The sequence below is a fragment of the Pygocentrus nattereri genome, chromosome 11 (assembly GCF_015220715.1).
Source record: "Pygocentrus nattereri isolate fPygNat1 chromosome 11, fPygNat1.pri, whole genome shotgun sequence".
In the NCBI taxonomy this organism is placed as follows: domain Eukaryota; kingdom Metazoa; phylum Chordata; class Actinopteri; order Characiformes; family Serrasalmidae; genus Pygocentrus; species Pygocentrus nattereri.
Genome location: NC_051221.1, coordinates 36,748,931 through 36,768,242, shown reverse-complemented (window position 1 = coordinate 36,768,242; position 19,312 = coordinate 36,748,931). Strand labels below are relative to the sequence as shown.

Below are 19,312 nucleotides of genomic sequence, written 5' to 3'. Positions count from 1 at the left end.
AGTGGTAGCCCTTGACAGTGTGAGTCATATGTCAAGTTCTGGCTGGTGGTCAGTGATGATGGCCAGCTGAATCGCGAGTATTAGTTTGAAATACTCCACAAGTCCAACGCTCTGCCGTTGTGGCTGCACCTTGGTCAGGGATCACATATGCCAGGGGCCATTGAGTAAAATATCCCATGGCCACCAGCACATAGCGATTCCTGGCCTTGGTGTGAAGAAAAGGGCCCAGGACGTCCACGGCTACTCTCTCCATCAAGGCGCCAGAGCAGAGGGATTGCCACGAGACACGTGATGGCTACAGCAACCCCATCTTGGCCGTACACAACTCCATGTCCAAGTGGTAGCCCAGCTATTAGAATCTCTGCTGCAGCCACTTCAGCATCATGCCCACCCCAAAGTACCGGAAGCCAGCCTCCTCGCCATTGGCTTCTCTTTCGCTGCCTTGTCTTCTGTACTGGCTGGCACAGAGTTCTTTAATCCTTGATTCGAGTTCTCATATCTCAGTGGCAAGATCTCACTTCTGACGCCAATGTGGCGGTGCTCGGAGGAACAGTAGAAAAAGGTTCTTGATTCAAAACAAGAAGAATGAAAGGCACATCTGAAATAACTGAAAACAAGGTAAATTACTGAAAAATAATATCTGAAATAATATTATCTGAAATAATATATGAAATAACTGAAAACAAGGTAAATTACAGGGCAGGTCACTTCTAGCCATGTACTTTCTCCCAACGGTAAGTTCCAACCCAATTTTATCTCAACCCATACCCTCCAATACATAAAACAAATAAAAACACATCTCAAACCCAGGAACACAACATATGTATACACACTACAAAAAACAAGTGAAAAAGGGCACATTTGTGCTCATATAGTATATTTAATTAACACATATATAACACATTTCTAGACTATAAAATTGCACAAGCCGTGTAAGTGGGATTTCTATCGATCTGGTAACAGAGTCCCTACAAGCAATCGTCTTGACTTTCACAGACAGCTCAGCCAATGAGGAGCGGCGTTGTAGCGCTGTGCCGCTGCAGAGAGAGAGAGAGAGAGAGAGAGAGAGAGAGAGAGAGAGAGAGAGCGCGCAGAGAAAGAGAGAGAGAGGGAGAGAGAGAGAGTGCAGAGAAAGAGAGAGAGAGAGAGAGAGAGAGAGAGAGAGAGAGAGAGAGAGAGAGAGAGAGCGCAGAGAAAGAGAGAGAGAGAGCGCGCTCTGCTGCCTCTCCCTCTGAGAGCTGCTGTGAGTCTCGCTGGGAGGGAGAAGGCAACAGCTGGGATCCATAGCAACCGCGGATAAACATGAGTTATTATATCAGGTAAAGGCTCACAAATTCAGTCTACACAATGCTATTTCAACACTGTCTGAAAGGCAACTTTGATGGGGGGGTCGACATGAGCTTTACACAGCTCACTACAGCCGTGCAGTTCTTAACTTTTTTTAAAGAAGAGTCCTGTTTTATGTTAGACGAGCTGCGGCGTGCCGAGCTAGCGGTAAGGACTAGCGAGCCAGCTAGCCACACCGCTAAGCACAGACACAGAAACATTAAACGGGCAGCGAGCAGCCCATAGCTTTTGTATTGGTAGCCATTCAAAATTAACCTTATAGTTAAATGTGTGCGCGGTATTACAGCATTGGAGGGAGAGAAAGGCTGAAAAAGAGCATATGGAGAGCTAGCGGGCACGACTAACCCGGCTCTGTACGGTGACTGTTTTTCTTCGAATAACGGTTAACCTGGGTTAGCTGCTCCAGGGCCAGTGCTGGATGTTCTGCAACCCAGTGTCCTGTCTATAAAACTACACGACGTAGCTAGTTGGCTTCGTTGAATTCGTTAGAAACGACAAACACAGAGCTGCAGTTATCCTTGTTATTTTCATGTATACAAACCCGTCCTTACTGGGTAATTAAATACGCATAGCTGTGTAGTTAACATGGCCCCCCCCCCCACCCACCCACCAGCGATACAATCAGATTTTCGCTGGGAAATCAGTTAGGTCATATCTTATAAACGACAGTCCGACGAAAACTGTCTCTTGTTGAGCTGAGCGTGTTTGCGTCATTGTGTAATATGTTGAAGTGACGTCAAATGTGTTGCAGTTACGTCGTGTTTGCCATGTGATGCGCTCATGTTATTATTAATATTCGCAGTTTAGCAGATAGGATGAACGTCGGTAGCAACAGGTAGATGTTTATCTCTCTATTACCTTTAAAGGCAACCTGAAATCAAAACCTAATTTCTCTGGTCATATTAAATACAGTGGGTCATACCATACCACACCATTTAAAAGGCTTTTAAACAAGTTCTTCTTTTCCCATCATCTTTGATCAGAGTGTGGTTTGTCAGTATCAAATATTTTCTGTCTTTTGAGTATATCACAGTGTGTCAGCAGACGGGAAATAATATTTTTCCAGCGATATCATATTTTACTCCAACCACCCCCAACATCAAGCTAAAACGCTCGGCTAGATCAGAGACCCTGATGCCATTTCACTAGGAAGTACAACATGGTACTGAAAGAAAATGCATGATGATTTCCAGGGACAAAGTGTTTGTATAATTGCGCAAACTGATCCAGCTTTTATTATTGTAGTCCTGCCTTACTGTTCAGAGTGAGGAGCTGCCAACTTACAGTAGCAGTTCTCTTTGTGCATTATACTCCACTGTGAAGTAGGTTTGCCTCTGTGGTCATTGTTTCCTGCTGCCCTTCATATCACCTTAACACGGCTGTGTTCATGACCAAATTGAAACATTTCTTGAGGCCCGTTACAGATGGAATGCAAGATAGTTGAGAAGTGATATAAATTGCAGGATGTGGTTTGGATTCGCCTGCTGCTCCTGTTTTTTGTGTAATACACAGTTTGAGACTTCAGAGAATGTTTGGCATAGTTTCTGTGCAATTCAGGGGACAATCATGAAAGGCATGTGTGTGGATTCACATTTGGGTGTCTGTATTTAATCTAAGCCCTGTAAGGGACTGCGGTGGAGGGGGGAGAGGTGAGAATTTGCATCTTCCACTGTGGACGATCGAGACATATTTCCCCCAGCTGTGATTGTTTAGAGATGAATGGTGGCATTGCATTCTTCTTAATGGTCCAGTTACAGTTGAATTACAGTTGAATAGAGGTCTAAAACAGCACTCACCCTGTTTGAATGTTTATGACTTGGAGTCTGAAGTGCAGTGATTTCTGGTCAGAGTTTTGGAAAGGTTTTCCCAAAACAGGAGGTGGGCACAGGATTCTTTTACTGTTGTCGTGCTTTAAAGGTTACCCTGTTATACTGTTCCACTTTTTGTGGTCAAATGGAGAATCTGTGTGTGGTGTGAAATACATGTTAAAGTAGGGATGGGGTTGCGATTTTTCTAACTAATGTTTGTGATTAATCGCTATAAATTGTGGTCCCCAGAACGTACATTTTTCTGGCTTGATGTTTGAACCCAAAACATAGGCCTATGTTTTATCACAACTACAACATTTATCGCAATGACAGTAAAATATTGTCATATTACCCACCTCTACATGGGTGTTTGGTTGCTTTTGATTGGCTAGCTAACATATTTACAGGCAAACTTAAGACGACAATGTTAATAATATATAGGCTATAAATAAAATCACAGCCCTTTTGATTTGAAAATTCAATTACTGCGAATGCAAATTTTCATTCTGAAAATGATAATCAGTCCTAGTGCCTGAGAATAAAATCACATACTTCAAAATAATTTGACACATGAGACGTATAAATTTCTGCTTTTGTTAAGTTTGATAAGTTGGAACAAAAGCTGTTTTCCAGCAAAACAGTAGTGCCACATTAAAAAGGCTGAAAAGCTTATGATTTCTTTTTATTCTGTGTTTCACATTCTGTGTGATACTTTAGCCAAGTACAGAGGACTGATAAGGCTTTCTTAGACTCCCAGGTTTGTGAGGATGTAAACAATACATTGAAACTGTAGACAGATACACCACTTGGTTGCTTCTTCTTAACCTCCTTATAATGAAACATGCAGTGAAGCAGTGAAGTGAAGTGTTTTGAAAGTGCTAGCAAAACCCATATGCTCAAAAGGAGCTTACTGTGAATCTGTCATCATATTACTTTACCCCTGTGTGTAAGTGCTGTGGGCGTATACAACATCTCGCTGTACCCCTCGTCTTATCCTCTGGTGTTTGGTGTCCAAGAAGACACAACAGAAGGTGTTTAATTACATTTAATGCAGTGTTATTTCCCAAATGTTGAATTAAAGACATTTTACTCTTTATTTTTTATTGTCTATTCTAAAATAAAATGCTATGCTCTGCAATGGTCTTTTTTCATCAAAGAGGCATAAAGAAGAATGCAAATTTGGCCACCTTTAATGATATACAACAACTCTGTGTCTGACTCATGAAACCTTCATCAAAGTAGAGTTAAAAAGAATGCAGAAGAATGCAGACCTCAAATTGTTGTGGAGAGTGGATGAATCACCTTCAGTGCGTGAAATCAAGTGTCTACTTATATGTCATTTACATATATTTTACACTAATTTATGTAGATGTTTCAGTTTGGAGCATTCAGGCAGTGGCGGTGCTTGTAGGCATTGAAGGTTCTATGTTTTAGAACCTTCTCCTTTTCTTGGCAAACTTTATAGTTTTAATATTGTGACATTTGGAAAGAATGACATGCTAAATTATCAAGATGTCTTGTTGTTTTTAAGATGGTAAGTTTTTAAGATTTGATGGTGTAGTGTTATTATGTTCCTAAAGTAACACACTGAAACGCTGTGTCATTCCAGTATATGAGATACTTTCACACTAAATGTTTTGTAGTTTTTTTGTTTTTTGGTTGGTGTCAGTAGCATTAAACAAAAGCATAGTGGAATGGTTGCAGGACTTGTTTATACCAATGTGCATGTAAAATAAGTACATGCACTTTTTACTAGATTGCCATGCACACAAGGTATTTTGTGTATCTTTCAGTCTTTTCAGGTTGTTACTACACTCAGATTTGTACTCCTACCAGAGGAGAGTTTGATCTCACAGATACGCCAAAGTTTAAATTGATGATTAACAAAACTGTGAAATTTGCACTCATTTTACAGATTTTACAGTGTGCAAAGGTCGTAAAGGTGGATGACTTCAAATATCTTGGGTCAACCATCCAGAGCAATGGACAGTGTAGAAAAGAGGTGAAGAAGAGGGTGCAGGCAGGATGGAGTGGGTGGAGACGGGTGTCAGGGCTGATGTGTGACAGAAGGATAGCAGCAAGAGTGAAAGGGAAGGTTTACAAGACAGTAGTGCGTCCTGCTATGATGTTTGGTTTGGAGACTGTGGCTCTGTCTAAAAGACAGGAGGCTGAGCTGGAGGTGGCGGAGATGAAGATGCTGAGATTTTCGTTGGGAGTGACAAGGATGGACAAGATTAGAAATGAGCAGATCAGAGGGACAGGGAAGGTGGAGCAGTTTGGAGATAAAGCCAGAGAGGCCAGGTTGAGATGGTTTGGACATGTGTTGAGGAGGAATAGTGGATATATTGGTCAAAGAATGTTGGAGATGGAACTGCCGGGTAGAAGGAGAAGAGGTAGACCTCAGAGAAGGTTTATGGATGTAGTGAAGGTGGACATGGAGATGGTTGGTGTAAAAGTAGAGGAGGCAGTGGATACGGCAAGATGGAGGCAGATGATCCGCTGTGGCGACCCCAAAGGGAGCAGCCAAAAGAAGAAGAAGAAGAAGACAGTGTGCAATTGTGATGATTAAGGGCCATTGTGTATTGTGATAATGCTTGAAAAAATATGATTAAAATAGATTTTTGCCATATTTCTCTCTCCAGGTTTACTGTGACCATTTGGTCAGAGACACCAGCACTATAGGTCTAAGGACCTGAATCTTCTGGCTTTACTGATTAGCAAGAAGGGCAGAGTGGAGAGAATGTCTGCATCTTAGAGTAGCCGATAGGCAGTGATTATGCAGTAATTGCTGGCCACTTTGCTTCTAGGTGATTGCTTTTGCCTGTTAGATCTGATTAAACCACTGTTACTGGAAATGCTCCACATAATAGGAGTGTCATGATAGTAGAGATAAAGTTACAGCCATCCATGGTAAAGAATGAAATGCCAAGGGTTCTGATACTTTTACACATTGTTTATTGTGAAAGAGTAAAACAAGGACACTAAATTGAGTTCAGTGTTGTTGCTTAGCAGCTCACAGCAAATGTGCATGTGTGTCTGTGGTTGAAAAAACAGAGAAGCCTTTGTAGAGTTTGTATGAACTGATCAAGGAACTTCTCATTCTCTCGGTTTCTGCTGTCCTGGCATGGCTTTCGTCTCTTTTCCTTGTCAAGAACTAGTGTTATGGTTGCAGTGAAAAGAGAATCGGCCTGAACACACTGTAGACTGCCGTTGGAACTTTTTGCTTTTGCTTTTGTTTTGTTTTGACAGCGTTGGCTAATTACTCCCAAAGGGCCCTGTCTATGGATGATACAGAAAAGTGACCTTCATACGCAGAGAGGTATGCCCAAAGCTCTGGGTCTCCCAGCAACATTGCGTAGCTCCCTCTGGTGGTTTCTTTGTAGGGAAGTTATCTCTCCTCTGGGTGTTACGCTGGGCACTCTGGAAGAGAGCATGAGTGGATTCATTGCTGTTAAACATTTGACTAATGATGAGCTAATGATTTGTAAAACAACAAAATCACTCTGAAGCTTATCTGTGAGTCTTACTCTGTCTCCTGTTTGACCATCATGCAGCTGATATAGGGCTGTGTACAGCTGAATGAAGACTGTGTTGTTGATAGTTCAAGATTCAAAATTTAAGATGGGTTCATTGTCATGTGTGTTCAGACTACAGGGCACTCAAAAATACACTGATAATAGATAAGTAAACAGAGGGCAGTAGTGGAAGGAGATATTGCACCTTATCATTGCTATCTTTATCTGTCACAGAATTTTTATTTAACGGGCCCTACTTGGTGGTGTACTGGATCTATACCTGAATGAGCAGGTATATGAGTTTACTTACATGAAACAGGAAAGAACTGACTTGTAAACAGAAGTTTCTTTTAGTTTGAGTGAGATGGCTGCATTGTTTTACACTCGTAGTTTCAGACCAAAGGCTTTTTGCTCAGCAGTAGCCTGGGTGTTCAAAGGATGTTTGAGCAGCGGGGTTGCCATAGCAACTGTCTGTGCTCAGGGCTTACCTGCAGCTGGCAGCTGCAGGAAAGAGAGGAGGAGGAAAGAGACCTGAGTACAGGTGGAGCTGCCTTACCCAGCCACACACACTCACTCGCTCACTCCCGCACAAGCCATGGACTCTATGAAGACTTCCTCACAGCCTGTCTACAGCCGCTGGTCTTACAGGTACAGACAATTAGTACTCAGAGCACCTTACAGAGAGTTGCAGTGGAGCCTGATGGTTTAGGGAGCCCACAGGGATTAAGTGCCAGTGCTACACTGCAGGCTTTGTCTACTTTCTTGGCTGTTTGGCTGGTTTACTTGAATTACGGGAAGACTTTAGCTCTCAGCTGTTTGGTGTGCTTAACTAGGTGTCAGATGTCTACTGTTGTCTGAGCCCCAGTTGCTTGAATTTGTTTGAGTGTGGTATTTTATTTGCTATAGCTTCCTGCTTAGTCTGCTGTATGTATGTGTGTGGTAAACAATACTATGGCATTGGGGTGGGCAGTATGACGAAATTTACATTACAGGACGTTACTGTGATGAATTACATCACTCTAAGCTTTCCTGAGCATATCGTGAATATTTTCAGTACTTAAAGAGCCCTGACTAACTGTATGTTTTGTTATGAAGAAAGCAATTATTAGTTCAGTTTAATTTGATTTAGTGCTGCGTTGTATGTGAAAAATCATTGTACTCATATTTTGTGATACTATATGTGATGTAATCGTGCCATTAGTGGGGCTTTTGTTCTGTTCCAAGCTATAAAATTTCATGAAAACTAAATATCATGATGCATTTTCATTTTTATTTTATGAACACTCAGTTTCCTGGACTCAGCTTAGGCCTAGTCTAAGACAAAATTGTATGGTGACGTTTATGGTGATTTGCTTTGAAAAGCATTTTTAGTGAAGGATTAAGCTTAATCTGCTCTCTTACAAAAATGGTTCTTCAAGGGTTCTTTAGCAAATGTGATGGTGTATGTAGAACCATGAACACTCAAAGAACCACAAAAGATTAAATGGTTCTACTCTATGGCAAACCCAGCTGTATATACTATCAGTACTATATAAATAACACTTGTAAGTAGGTCTGGGAAGAGTGCAGGCCTGGGAAACGAGCCCTTGAGTTTAAATAGGATTGTAAAGTGTTACAAATTAATCAACAGCTTGATTATCTGTGTTGAATTGAAGCTCTGCTTTATTAATAGTAGCTAAATGTAAACGTGACCTCATTCATCATGTTCTGAAGGTACGATTGATAGTGAGACATAAAACTGGGATGAACAATAATATTGGAATCATATAAATATCTGCAGATAAATGCTTAAAAATATCATTATTGGGTGGTTAGATATGGCTGTTTTTTAAAACTATATTTTATGGTGTATTTATTTAAGTCTAGAAAAGCAGGATTATTAGGTGATATTGGGCTACTGTGCTACAATATCTGTATTTTATTCATTTCACTGTTGGTAACCATTCAGAAATAAGTGTTATATTTCTCAGTAATGCTTACCCAGGTGGATCTAGTCTTGTATTGACACATGCTTAAAAATATCAAAAATTGGCATCAGCCCACAATTCCCACAACAGAGCATCCCTACACACAACATAGCAAAAAAAACGTAAACGGGTTGATTGTTTTATCTAGAGGTTTATGTAAGATATGTATGCTATAGAGTAAAACTCTTCACTTATATGTTAAGAATATGTCAATAGACACATTTTTGGGCAGTTTGATTAAACAATAGGCAGTCTCTAGTGTGGTTGTCTATTTAAGTAACACCTATTTACCACATTGGTGTTGTTGAAAAAGAATTGAACTTCTCCTGTGTTATGCAGCACTAGGGATGATGTAGATGGACCAATGGGTGTGATTACACATATTTGAGTTCACCATGATGTAGTCAGCAGTCATCATGATAGTTTGACAGATCATTATTTGTATACATTATCTCCCCACTTCCAGCTAAAATTTAAAATGGGCATTTTCTTGTAACGTTTTACTGTTATAGGCTACAGACAATGGCTTGTTATGTTAGAGTTTTGAACTAATTCTGGGCTCTACTGGCACTTTAATGACTAAGCGGTGTTGCACCACCGACTCCTGTGGGTCAAATGAAATACCAGACCAAATGTATTATTCTGAGTTGAGGGGGAAGCTGTCCCAAAACAGAGTGAGTGTTCCAAAGAAGCACAAATACTAAAACCATTAAGCGGTTTACTTTATGATTGCTGTCTGTTGAGCAGCTTGTTGTAGGCAGTGTGAGACAGTGTGTTTTTCCATTATTCTGGTGGAGGAGCTTTTAAGCGCTATCTGCAATCCCTCCATTTCAGATCTCAGTGTTGTACACTTCAGAAGCTTGTTCACGCTGCTATTCCACTTTATCTTTTTTGTATTTTCACATCTCTCCTAATCTGCTTTCCTCTCCTTTCATCTAGTTTCCTCTCTCTAATATTATCAGTCCAAAAGTGCAGTGGTTCTTTTAATAGAAGCAGTTCCTGCATCAGGGAGTATTATTATGATTATCACCTCTGCTCAGAGGAAGAGAAGTAGTTTTGTTCTGACAATGCAACTTATTGTTGAGTACAACTGAATGTGCATTTGTGATTGTGGGATATCAGTGTGGAAGATACTGTGATTTGAAATACAGAGACTTCTTTGTCTACAGTGACAGTCAAATGAAAAATAACTGGAGGTTGTTGAGTCGTCCATTGAGTGAGTGAGTGAAGTTTTGGTAGTATGTGGTAGAATTATTTTGGACCAGTTGTTTTGAATTGTCTGGAATTTAAAGGTACACTATGTATGCTTTTTTGTTCAATTAAAAGGAAATAGCATTACTGGGTCAGGAGGAAAAAAATATTTTGTGTGCATGCTGTTGTGTTGAATGTCCCTATGAAGCCTAAAATAAAAATTTAATAAAGTAGTTTAGGTCAGATTTTGCAAGAGTTTTTGGGCCACGTCATACGTCTTTACATATTAATTTCTCACACACAGCCTCAAAAAGAAGGTTCAGCTCAAATGCACAATCAACATCATACTGATGAAGGTATGCTGACTATAGTAGTTCATTTATTTACATACCCAGAAGAAAGACACACCATTCACCAAGTTTTCACTTAGTGATGTTTGATTACTCTTACAGTTTGCTCACCATAATCAGATTCATCCTCTGGGGGAAGGGGTCTGACGTTACAAAATGTATGCAATGTTCTTACACATGTATGCAATTACACATTTCCACCAGAGAGGTCTCCAATCCCCTAATCTTACATAGTGTGGCTATAAATTGTGCTTTTTACTATAAATTATAGCCCAGTTGGGATAAATATAAAGCCATTAAATGAAAGTGCTGAAACTTAAGGTCTAAATGTCAATTTACAGTTTTTTTCTCCCTTTTTGCCTGTTTGTTTGGCCAAAAAGCCCAGCACTGGCCCAGTCATTTCACATGCAAATATCACAAAATAATGTAGCCTATTGATTTTCATTTAATGAACAGAAACAAAATGCATTAATTTGCACTGGAAACATATCAAGCTTGCTATGTTTGTCATGCACTTTTTCAGACAGTCACTGAGCTCAACTTCAACATTTAGGCTTTTTTCCATCCATCCATCCATTCTATAAGCTGCTTCTCCCTCGGGGGGTAGGGGGGGGTGTTGGGTGTTGGAGCCTATCCCAGCAGTCATCTGGCGGAAGGCAGTATACATCCTGGACAGGTCGCCAGTCCATCGCAGGGCCATTTAGGTTTTTTTTATGTTTTATTTTTGCAAATAATTATCATAGCATTATTGTTTGTCATATTTAAAGTTATTGGTTTGATTAAAGGTCTAAAATATTCTAATGAAGATTTGTGCTTTAAAAAAACAAACTGCTGCCAGTGGCCCCGTAGCAGTACCACCAGGACCATTGGGGTGTCCCGGCCCTCAGGCTGAAAGCCACTTATTACAGTCAGTTCACAAGCTTTGTGTAATTAGGAAAAATTCCCAACTTAAAACTTGCAGGCTGTGCTTAAAATTGGAGCTCTTGTGCTGTGAAATTGTGCTTTTTTTAAACAGTGATTTTGATATAAAAAGAATTAGTCTTTAGTCTGGGTGTGAAGGTAGTGTTGTATTTGAGATGTTTGTGTCTGCTAGAGCTAGAGGACAGGGTTGATGTGTTGACTGAGGTATCCATGGTTACGGAGTAGGTGTCACTTCGGCAAGACTGTGTGTCCTGTCACCTTGCCTGTGTCAGACACAGACAATGAAACATTTATACAGTAGAGACGTAAGTCAGAGCTCACTAGCTGCGTTGTTTTAAAGGAGGATGAGTCGCATCTCAAGAAGTAGCATGTTGTACTCTTTGCAGAAGTCAGAGAGGTAAAGGAGGATCTCGTAAGTGAAGTCAGATACTCACCACTGCTTCCACGTGATTAACTAACCTTCTGTACCTTCTGTTTTGTGTTCTGTTACCACCTTGGGAACGAAGACCCTCCAGCTCGGCCAGCTTCTCCTCCACAGCCACAGCCAGGTGAGACAGATACACAACTCTCCACCACACTCAGCTCGCTGTACACACCTGTTTGAGTACTGTGCATCCTACAGACAGGCAGGGATGGACAATCATGATGTGTTTCCTTAAAAGGGTTCTATTTAAAAATAGGAAACATTTGCGTTTCCTTAATCATTCAGTAATTCTTTGTCAACTGAATGATTGTTGTGTAGCCACTTATTTGACCAATAAAACGATTTAACTACTACATGTTAGTAGATTCATTCGATTGGTTTGCATATAAATTGGTATGCTTGTAAGAGGTCACATATATTATGTATGTTTTCTTTGTTATGTAATCCAGGTTCTAAGGAATATATAGTCATGTGCAAAAGTTGGAACAACCCTGGTTAAATGAAACATTTTGTTGATTTTCTAAGTGAAAACAAGTTAACACATCCTTTATAGAGAACAAACTTAAATTTTAAGTGTGGCTTTTTTTGGCAAATTTCTGTTTATATTTGCCTGCAGATTTTACTCATTGGAAAAAACCTATAAAATGTGCCATAACTATTGCACAAGCTGTATTTTATATTTTACATATGATGCTTTAGTTATCTTTCTACTGTAGACAATAACAGTATATAGTAGAGGTGTGCAATATGGAAAAAAATGTAGCATCGCAATACTTCAAGAAGTTTTCACGCTGCATGAAATGTCAAGGTTTATGTATTTTTTGAAATTGATAAATTGTAAAAGACAACACAGTGTCACATTTAAAAGTACTGGCATGAACTATGAATAGAATGATTTAAATGAAATATTTCACAGACTAAATCCAATTAAACAGGACTGATTGTGCTCTCTTTGTAATCAGACATTCAGTTGGGAAGTGTTGTAAGTAATGATGATAAAACATGCTCAGAAAAGCTTATTGTGGCATATTATGATGTAATTTATCAGAATAATCATAAATATTGTCATATTACCCACCCCTAATGTGTAGCGCTTACAAGCAGACCATAAAAGCTTGTCACAATCCCAAACTTAGTAATAAATAAAGTTAACAGCTAAACATATATTAAATTTGCTGAGGCAACAGTATACAACCTTTTCTTACTCCTCAGTGATTCAAAACAAACGTAGACATTTCATAATAGCCTTATATGACTAATACACCTGTAAACACTTTCTGTAGCACTTGCTGACTAACTCCATATAGTCTGAACACTCATATATTTGAAAAAAAGCTCTCAAACACCCATAGATTTGAAAACCTTTCACATATTCTGTAAAGTCCTTTTCCCATGTAAAACATGGGACATTTTTGGGATACTTTTACCAGTAAAGTTCAGGCTTTGTGTGATTCACACATGCAGCAGTGGTATTTAGCAGGATGCACTCGTTCATACTTCACATGAAATTCCTGATAAACAGGACATGACATTCTCAACATCAACAAGCAACAATGCCTTAATTTCTGAATCATGTACAAAATACACTACTTGTGATGCCTTTTCTCTCTGAAAACTTTAGTGACACAATTGGCCTCGATTTGTTCAGAAGCAGCTATACATACACACAGTGACACCAAGACATCAGATGAACTCACAAATACTTCAAAATCTTTAAATGCCAGGAACTGACATAGCATGAAGACTTTAACTCAGCAAGCTGGAAACCAAGCATGCTTGAAATAACTTTTTCATAAATGCAGAGAAACACATTGTGTGATGTTTTAGATCCTTTTTGTGGTCCAGTAGAGGAGCCCTGTAGTGAAGAGTGCTGTTGTTCTATAAAGACTTGATTGGAATAAGGCAGTCATAATTAAAGCTATTTTCACCTGGTTGCCTTAAAACTTTGAGTTCACTGAACTTCAAATAATAAAGTAACAGAATGTGATGGTGATAGAAGACAGGGTTTGTGACATCTAAAGCTCAATTACAGCCATTTTATTTGGTATCCAGAACCACTAAAGTTACTAAAGTTGTTATATGTAATATTGATGATGGTAAAATAGAGGTAAATCTGAAAAAAGTTTTCTTTGTATAACGCCGGGGAGTGAGGACATGGACACATACGCTGAGATAGGTGACTTTTATTATGGGCAAATCCAGGGTCATTGTCAAAAAACGGTCCAGGTTCAAATAGCCGATATGCAGAGTGGGAGGGACAGACATGACAAAATGAATGCAGAACCTCAAAGAAGAACCAAACACCATGAGAATACAATACACCCTACACGATCAAACATCCAAACAACAAAGACCAGCAAAGACAAGGGGCAAACACAGGGCCTAAATGCAACAGGGATGAGTGAGCGGAGTCACAAAACAAGGGGCCGGACTAGGAAACCAAAACAAAGAACGCGTGGACTAGACCAAAACAAAACACGAACACATGGAAAGGCCCGGGAGGGGCCAATCATGACACTTTGGAGACGTTTTTGCCTTACAGACTCCTGCATGTACCACTCTGGCAGGAATGCATGTAAAAGAAAATCATTTTAGTCCAAAACTATATCTCAAAATTATTATAAATCAATGTCTCAGTGTATATGTGACCCATTTCATGTAATCATTTTCTCTGAGGTAGCTTTTAGAGGCATTGACCTCTTTATCACCACCACTACGAATACGAACAGTTCTGACTTCTCTAGAATTGAGCATTTCACAGCAAACCACTGATTTTGTTTACATTTTAAGCAAATAATTATAAAGAAAAAAAAAAAAAAAAAAAAAATATATATATATATATATATATGTATATAAATATATATAAAAGGGGACTCCAACCAGGTTGCTCCTTTTAGTTAAAACATAGTCATTTTTTAAACTGGTTGTGGATTTGTAAGTTTAATTGAGTGTTTATGAGTGTTTCTGTGTTTGCAGTTCCCTGGATGATGACAGCAATAGCCTCAGACAGCAGAAGCTGGAGAAGCAGGTGAGTAAGATGTTAAGCACGTTGTACATGTCACATCCTTGTTTTGTTTGAATACATTTTTTCTCAACTGTTCATTTTTTTTCTCTAGAAAAAAGAAGTAAACACTGAATATTTCTCCACTTGTTTATCAAGTAAATGTTTCTAAACAGATCTTTGACCTTTTCTGAACATGTCAGAACACTTTAAGTGTGTAACCTCAGCAGTCTGCCAGTTAGTGCATAGTACCACTCAGTTTTCTCATGTGAAACAGTTTGTTGTAGACTGTTCATTTGGAGAAGTGCACAGGGTGAAAGCAAGCAATTGAGCAAATCTGTGGTATCACTTTTACAAGTCACATTTTGACACGAAACACGTAGGAGTACCAAATCAAACTGTCATGTGTTTCAGCAGTAACGAGATTTCTCTCTTACTAGAGCGAACTGCAAAAAAGCTTTATTTTTGCATTATCAGCAAAAATTGTTCCACTTCTCATTCCTATTTTCTCTAGCATTCCTGTTTTTTCTAACAGGAAGGTATCACTGCTTATTAAATTTATTTAATTTCCATTTAATTTAGTTATTTAACTCTTCTAATTTGTAATGTGATCAGTGACCTTTTGTTAAAAGCAGTGGGTTGTTTACTATGTGACTTCCTAAAAAGAGCTGAGTGTTCACGCTGATTTTATTGGCTACCATTGAGTAAGAAAGGACTGTTTTGTTCTGGCTACACTGTTAAACACAGTGGTGTGAGAAAAGGTTCTTTAGAGTAATGCCATAGAAGAACCAGTTTTAGTTGGGGTGAAAGTACCATTTTTATAAATGATGTGAGTTCAAGAACCTCCACAAAATGTAAAATGACCAATTAAAGATTTTTAATTGAATTATTTTCTATGTATGAAGCTTATTATCTGTACAGAGAGTATTGCCTTCAGCCTGTATTTTAAATCAGATATAGGGTTTATAACTGTGCTATGCTCTTTAAAACTGTCCCTTTTATTTAGCTAGGTTGTAGGTCCAGTACATTTTTAGTGAGGTAGCTAGTATGTCACTGACTACAAAACTAACTATTGATTCTGTAACTCAGATGTAAACTTGTAGGTCACAGTATGTCGCACTAACATTTTCCAGTTCTTAATAATGAGCTGAATTATTGATGAACTGAAAATCAGCAATACCATTTGCTCTTATTGTTATGCTTAAAAATATTATTAGAGTCTTGAGCAAGAAGCTTAGTTGATTTAAGCCTGTATGGTCAGCTCAGCTCAAACAGATTTCATAGCTGCCCATACCCTCGAGACACAGGAACACTAGACCACAGCTGTCACACCACAACACTTTATGTGGTTAGTAAAAATGTATTTTAGCTTCAGTTTGAACATCATTTTTGAGTAGGATATTATATTGTTCTGCAGGTCTAAGAGACTCCTTTGCACATCTTTTGGACAGCGGGTGGGCTGCATTTGGTGGGAGAGCCTGCTCTTGGTAGATTGCCAGTTATGTAGAATTTTGTCAGAAAGTAACTGGCTGTTTCTGTGAGATTGCTTTATAACCCTTTTCACCCCCATGTTCCTAAACGAGATGTCTTCTGAAGTCCTTTAAGAACGATAGTGATCCTGCTATTATCACTTACTTAGTGAATGTAGTTGACCAAGGTCATGTTGTTTATATGAAGCTGGGCTGTTTATGTTTCTCACAAATTCTAACCATTTATGCCCGTTTTCATGCAGTTTAGTAGACGATAGAGCTAACAGTGCTCTGACTTTGCATTCCACAACTGTAAATGCTTCTGACTTTTGATAGATTAGGTTCCCTCAGTCTATTCATACAATTGAAATGAGGGTCAGACATCTATTTGACCTGTATATAGCTTGCTGGACATCACATTCCAAAACTATGGACCTTAATATGGAGTTTCCCCATTTTGTAGCTGTAGCAAACTTCTCTCTTTTAAGACTTTCCACAAGATTTTGGTGTGTGTTTGTTTGAATTTGTACCCATTCAGTCAAAAGAGCCTTTATGAGGTCAGACACTGTTGTTGGACAAGAAGAACAGATTCCAGTTGAACCCATCTTCTTCAAAGTGAGCATCAGAGGTGGATATATAGCTCTGCCATCACTTCACATGCTAATATACTGCGTGAATTGTGGAGGGTTGCAGAATTAATCCAGCTAAGAGCCATTGTTAATGCTACCTAACCCTACATTCCCCAAAAAGGGCTCCATCTGTTCTCCATTGTTTTTGTCAGCTGGCTAATATGATCCAGCACACTGTGTCGCACATATATCTATGATTTTGGCTTCCATACGTGGCTGAGCTGTTGTTGCTCCAAGATGCTTCAATATTGCAATATTAGACCTTTTCTCCGGTAGGCAAATGTATGTATTGATCCTACAAGGAAATTTTTTGTTGTGATATAGTATTTTTGCCATTGTTATGCTGCTAGCGTAAGCTAAAATAATCTCTGTGTGTTCTGAATCTCGTGCAGTTGTGTGTGGTAGGGACATACTGATGTGATTCATCATTTGCAAATTAGCATTTGGAAATCATGCTACCAACAGAGAAAAGTAGATGGCACAGATTAGCTGCTTTTCTGTGTTGACTTTAAATGGTTACTCCTGTTTTTGGTGCTTATTTAAAGGGACTCCTGGCTTTCAGCAACTTACAACATGCGAGAAATTTGACTGTCCCTGTTAAAGCAAAATATTGTTTTGAGTTGTTTTGAATACTCCAGCTCTCTTCATCTGCGTACTTGAGATGCGTCCGAGGATTGGCATATTATTCCAATATGAAACAGCATTTCTCCCCTGCATGTGTTGAATGGTACAGCCCATCTGTGCTTGCCATCTCTCCTACACTCTCATTCCCTCACTCTTTCACTCATTTTCTTTCTCCTGCTTTCTCTACTCTTCTCTGCATCTGTCTGTTTTTATCTGACCTCTGCTCACTTCCTTTCCTGTAACAGTTCTCTTTTACTGCCTGCATGATAGTTCTCTTCTTCTCGGCAACAGTTACGCATGCATGTTCGCGCAAACAGACTCATACATTCACACACTTTCTCTGTCTCTCTCGCTTCATCTGACACGAAGACAAGAGCTGCAGCTGGTTGTTGTTGGAAATGACTAGCTTTGGAGTAGAGTGAGGGAAGCATGGCTAGACTTGCCTCCAGTGGGGCAAGTGGACCTAGAGAGTGACGGCTGTAGCTCTGCGGTCCCCTGCACTGCCACCAGCCTGTCTGGTTCCAACAGGATGTCTGCTAAGAGGGTGCGTCAGCTTCTCTAAATTTCAGTGCATGTGCCTTTGTTTGTGTCTTTTCTGGTTGAAGAAATTGATGGGAATTGTGTATGAACAATGTACTGGGCATCTTTTACTGTGTGTGTGTGTGTGTGTGTGTGTGTGCGTGCGTGTGTGTGCTGCCAATACTATTGTTCTCCAATCTCTTTTGAGTGCCACACTTTCTGGTCTTTAGAGATCGGCTTACAGCTCAGTCACTCATCTGGTATTTCCATTAGATTGTTCTTTTAGCTTCATTCAAAATAGCAAAGCATCTGTGACATGTCTTAAGAGCAGGAGCTGTGGAGTGCTGTTTTACACTTCCCTCTCATGGCATTCAACCTGAACAGATGTGGTCCTATTGCGCTGACGTTTTGTCTCCTTTATTGAACATTTATAATGAACTAAATTTGGAAAAATAATTTCCAGTGAGATTAAACTTATACACTCTAAAATTAGGGTGCTTCTGATAGCTCAAAATCCATTAATTCTGACCTTCTGTCTTGATTTGCATATTTAATCAGGGATAAGTCCAGCTCGTTAATGAGCAACTGTCAAGTGATCCCTGTCGGTCGTTGGTAACCATAGCAGCACCTTTTGAATGCCCCAATAGGGCAAACTAATAAAACTGCCTGTGACCGGTTTAGTTCATACAGATTAATGGTTTAAAGGGTTGTAGTTTTCTGTTACCTTTCAGTGTTTCTCACAGATTTGAAATGTACTTCAATGCTGAGCTGTACGCCAACATGACCGAGTGGATATAAATAACACAGTTTACAAAACCATAACATGTATGTCAGCTAAAACCAGTACACACTATTTCACTTACAGGGGGTTTGGTGTGGTGCCGGGGGTATTAAGTGCCTTGCCCTATGGGACAACTTGGTGTACTCAGTTACTCTTGGGTTTTGAACTCATGACTTTCTGGTTGCTGGATCTAGCAATTTGCATAAAGAGGCCTACACAGGCAGGCACTCTCGCTGAGACACTGCATCCTGTTAGGGGGCTTATTTGAAAGTATGAAAACCGTGCCATTTTTAATTCACTCTGGCAGGGGGAGACATATAAGTCAAAGTGTTGTATAACTGACAGGAAAGGAGTTAAACACATGCCAGAAACAAAGGTTCGAGTCAGACTCTAATAACACATTAAAATACACTTGGCCAGGCATTCGTATACCAGGGTGCAGTGCCAGAATATAAAAATATATATGGGGGGAAGCGCTGCCTTTTCATTTAAATCCTAGCTGAAAACCTTTAGCCACACTTTAAAACCATGCCAACTCAGAACCCAGGCAGCTCAGCAAAAGTTTGCCCTGTGATTTGTCTGTGGACAGTCTGAACAACCTTATATGTGTGTGTGTGTGTATGTGTATATATATATATATATATATATATATCAGCTCATTCAGCCTTGCGTGTCCTGTTTCCATAGGATCATGTGCTTTATTTCATCCAGATATGAGGGGTAGTGTTTAGATGTTTTTTCTCTTTCTTTTGTTTCATCTTCAGCC

At 39.5% G+C, this 19,312-nt stretch overlaps 1 protein-coding gene across 3 annotated transcripts in view; it reads left to right on the top strand.

Moving 5' to 3' along the window:
* Nucleotides 1–1,174: 1,174 nt before the first annotated feature.
* Nucleotides 1,175–19,312, top strand: part of zmp:0000000711 (tubby-related protein 3) — a 33,374-nt gene continuing 15,236 nt past the window's right edge. For 2 of the 3 annotated variants that reach the window (XM_017683085.2, XM_017683084.2), the window contains exons 1-3: nt 1,175–1,319; nt 11,606–11,647; nt 14,500–14,551. In XM_017683085.2, the coding sequence (XP_017538574.1) occupies nt 1,303–1,319; nt 11,606–11,647; nt 14,500–14,551 (111 nt within the window). In that variant the 5' untranslated portion in view covers nt 1,175–1,302. Of the gene's footprint in view, nt 1,320–11,605; nt 11,648–14,499; nt 14,552–17,400; nt 17,791–19,312 lie in introns of those variants that run through there. The other variant, XM_017683086.2, reaches the window with a different exon arrangement.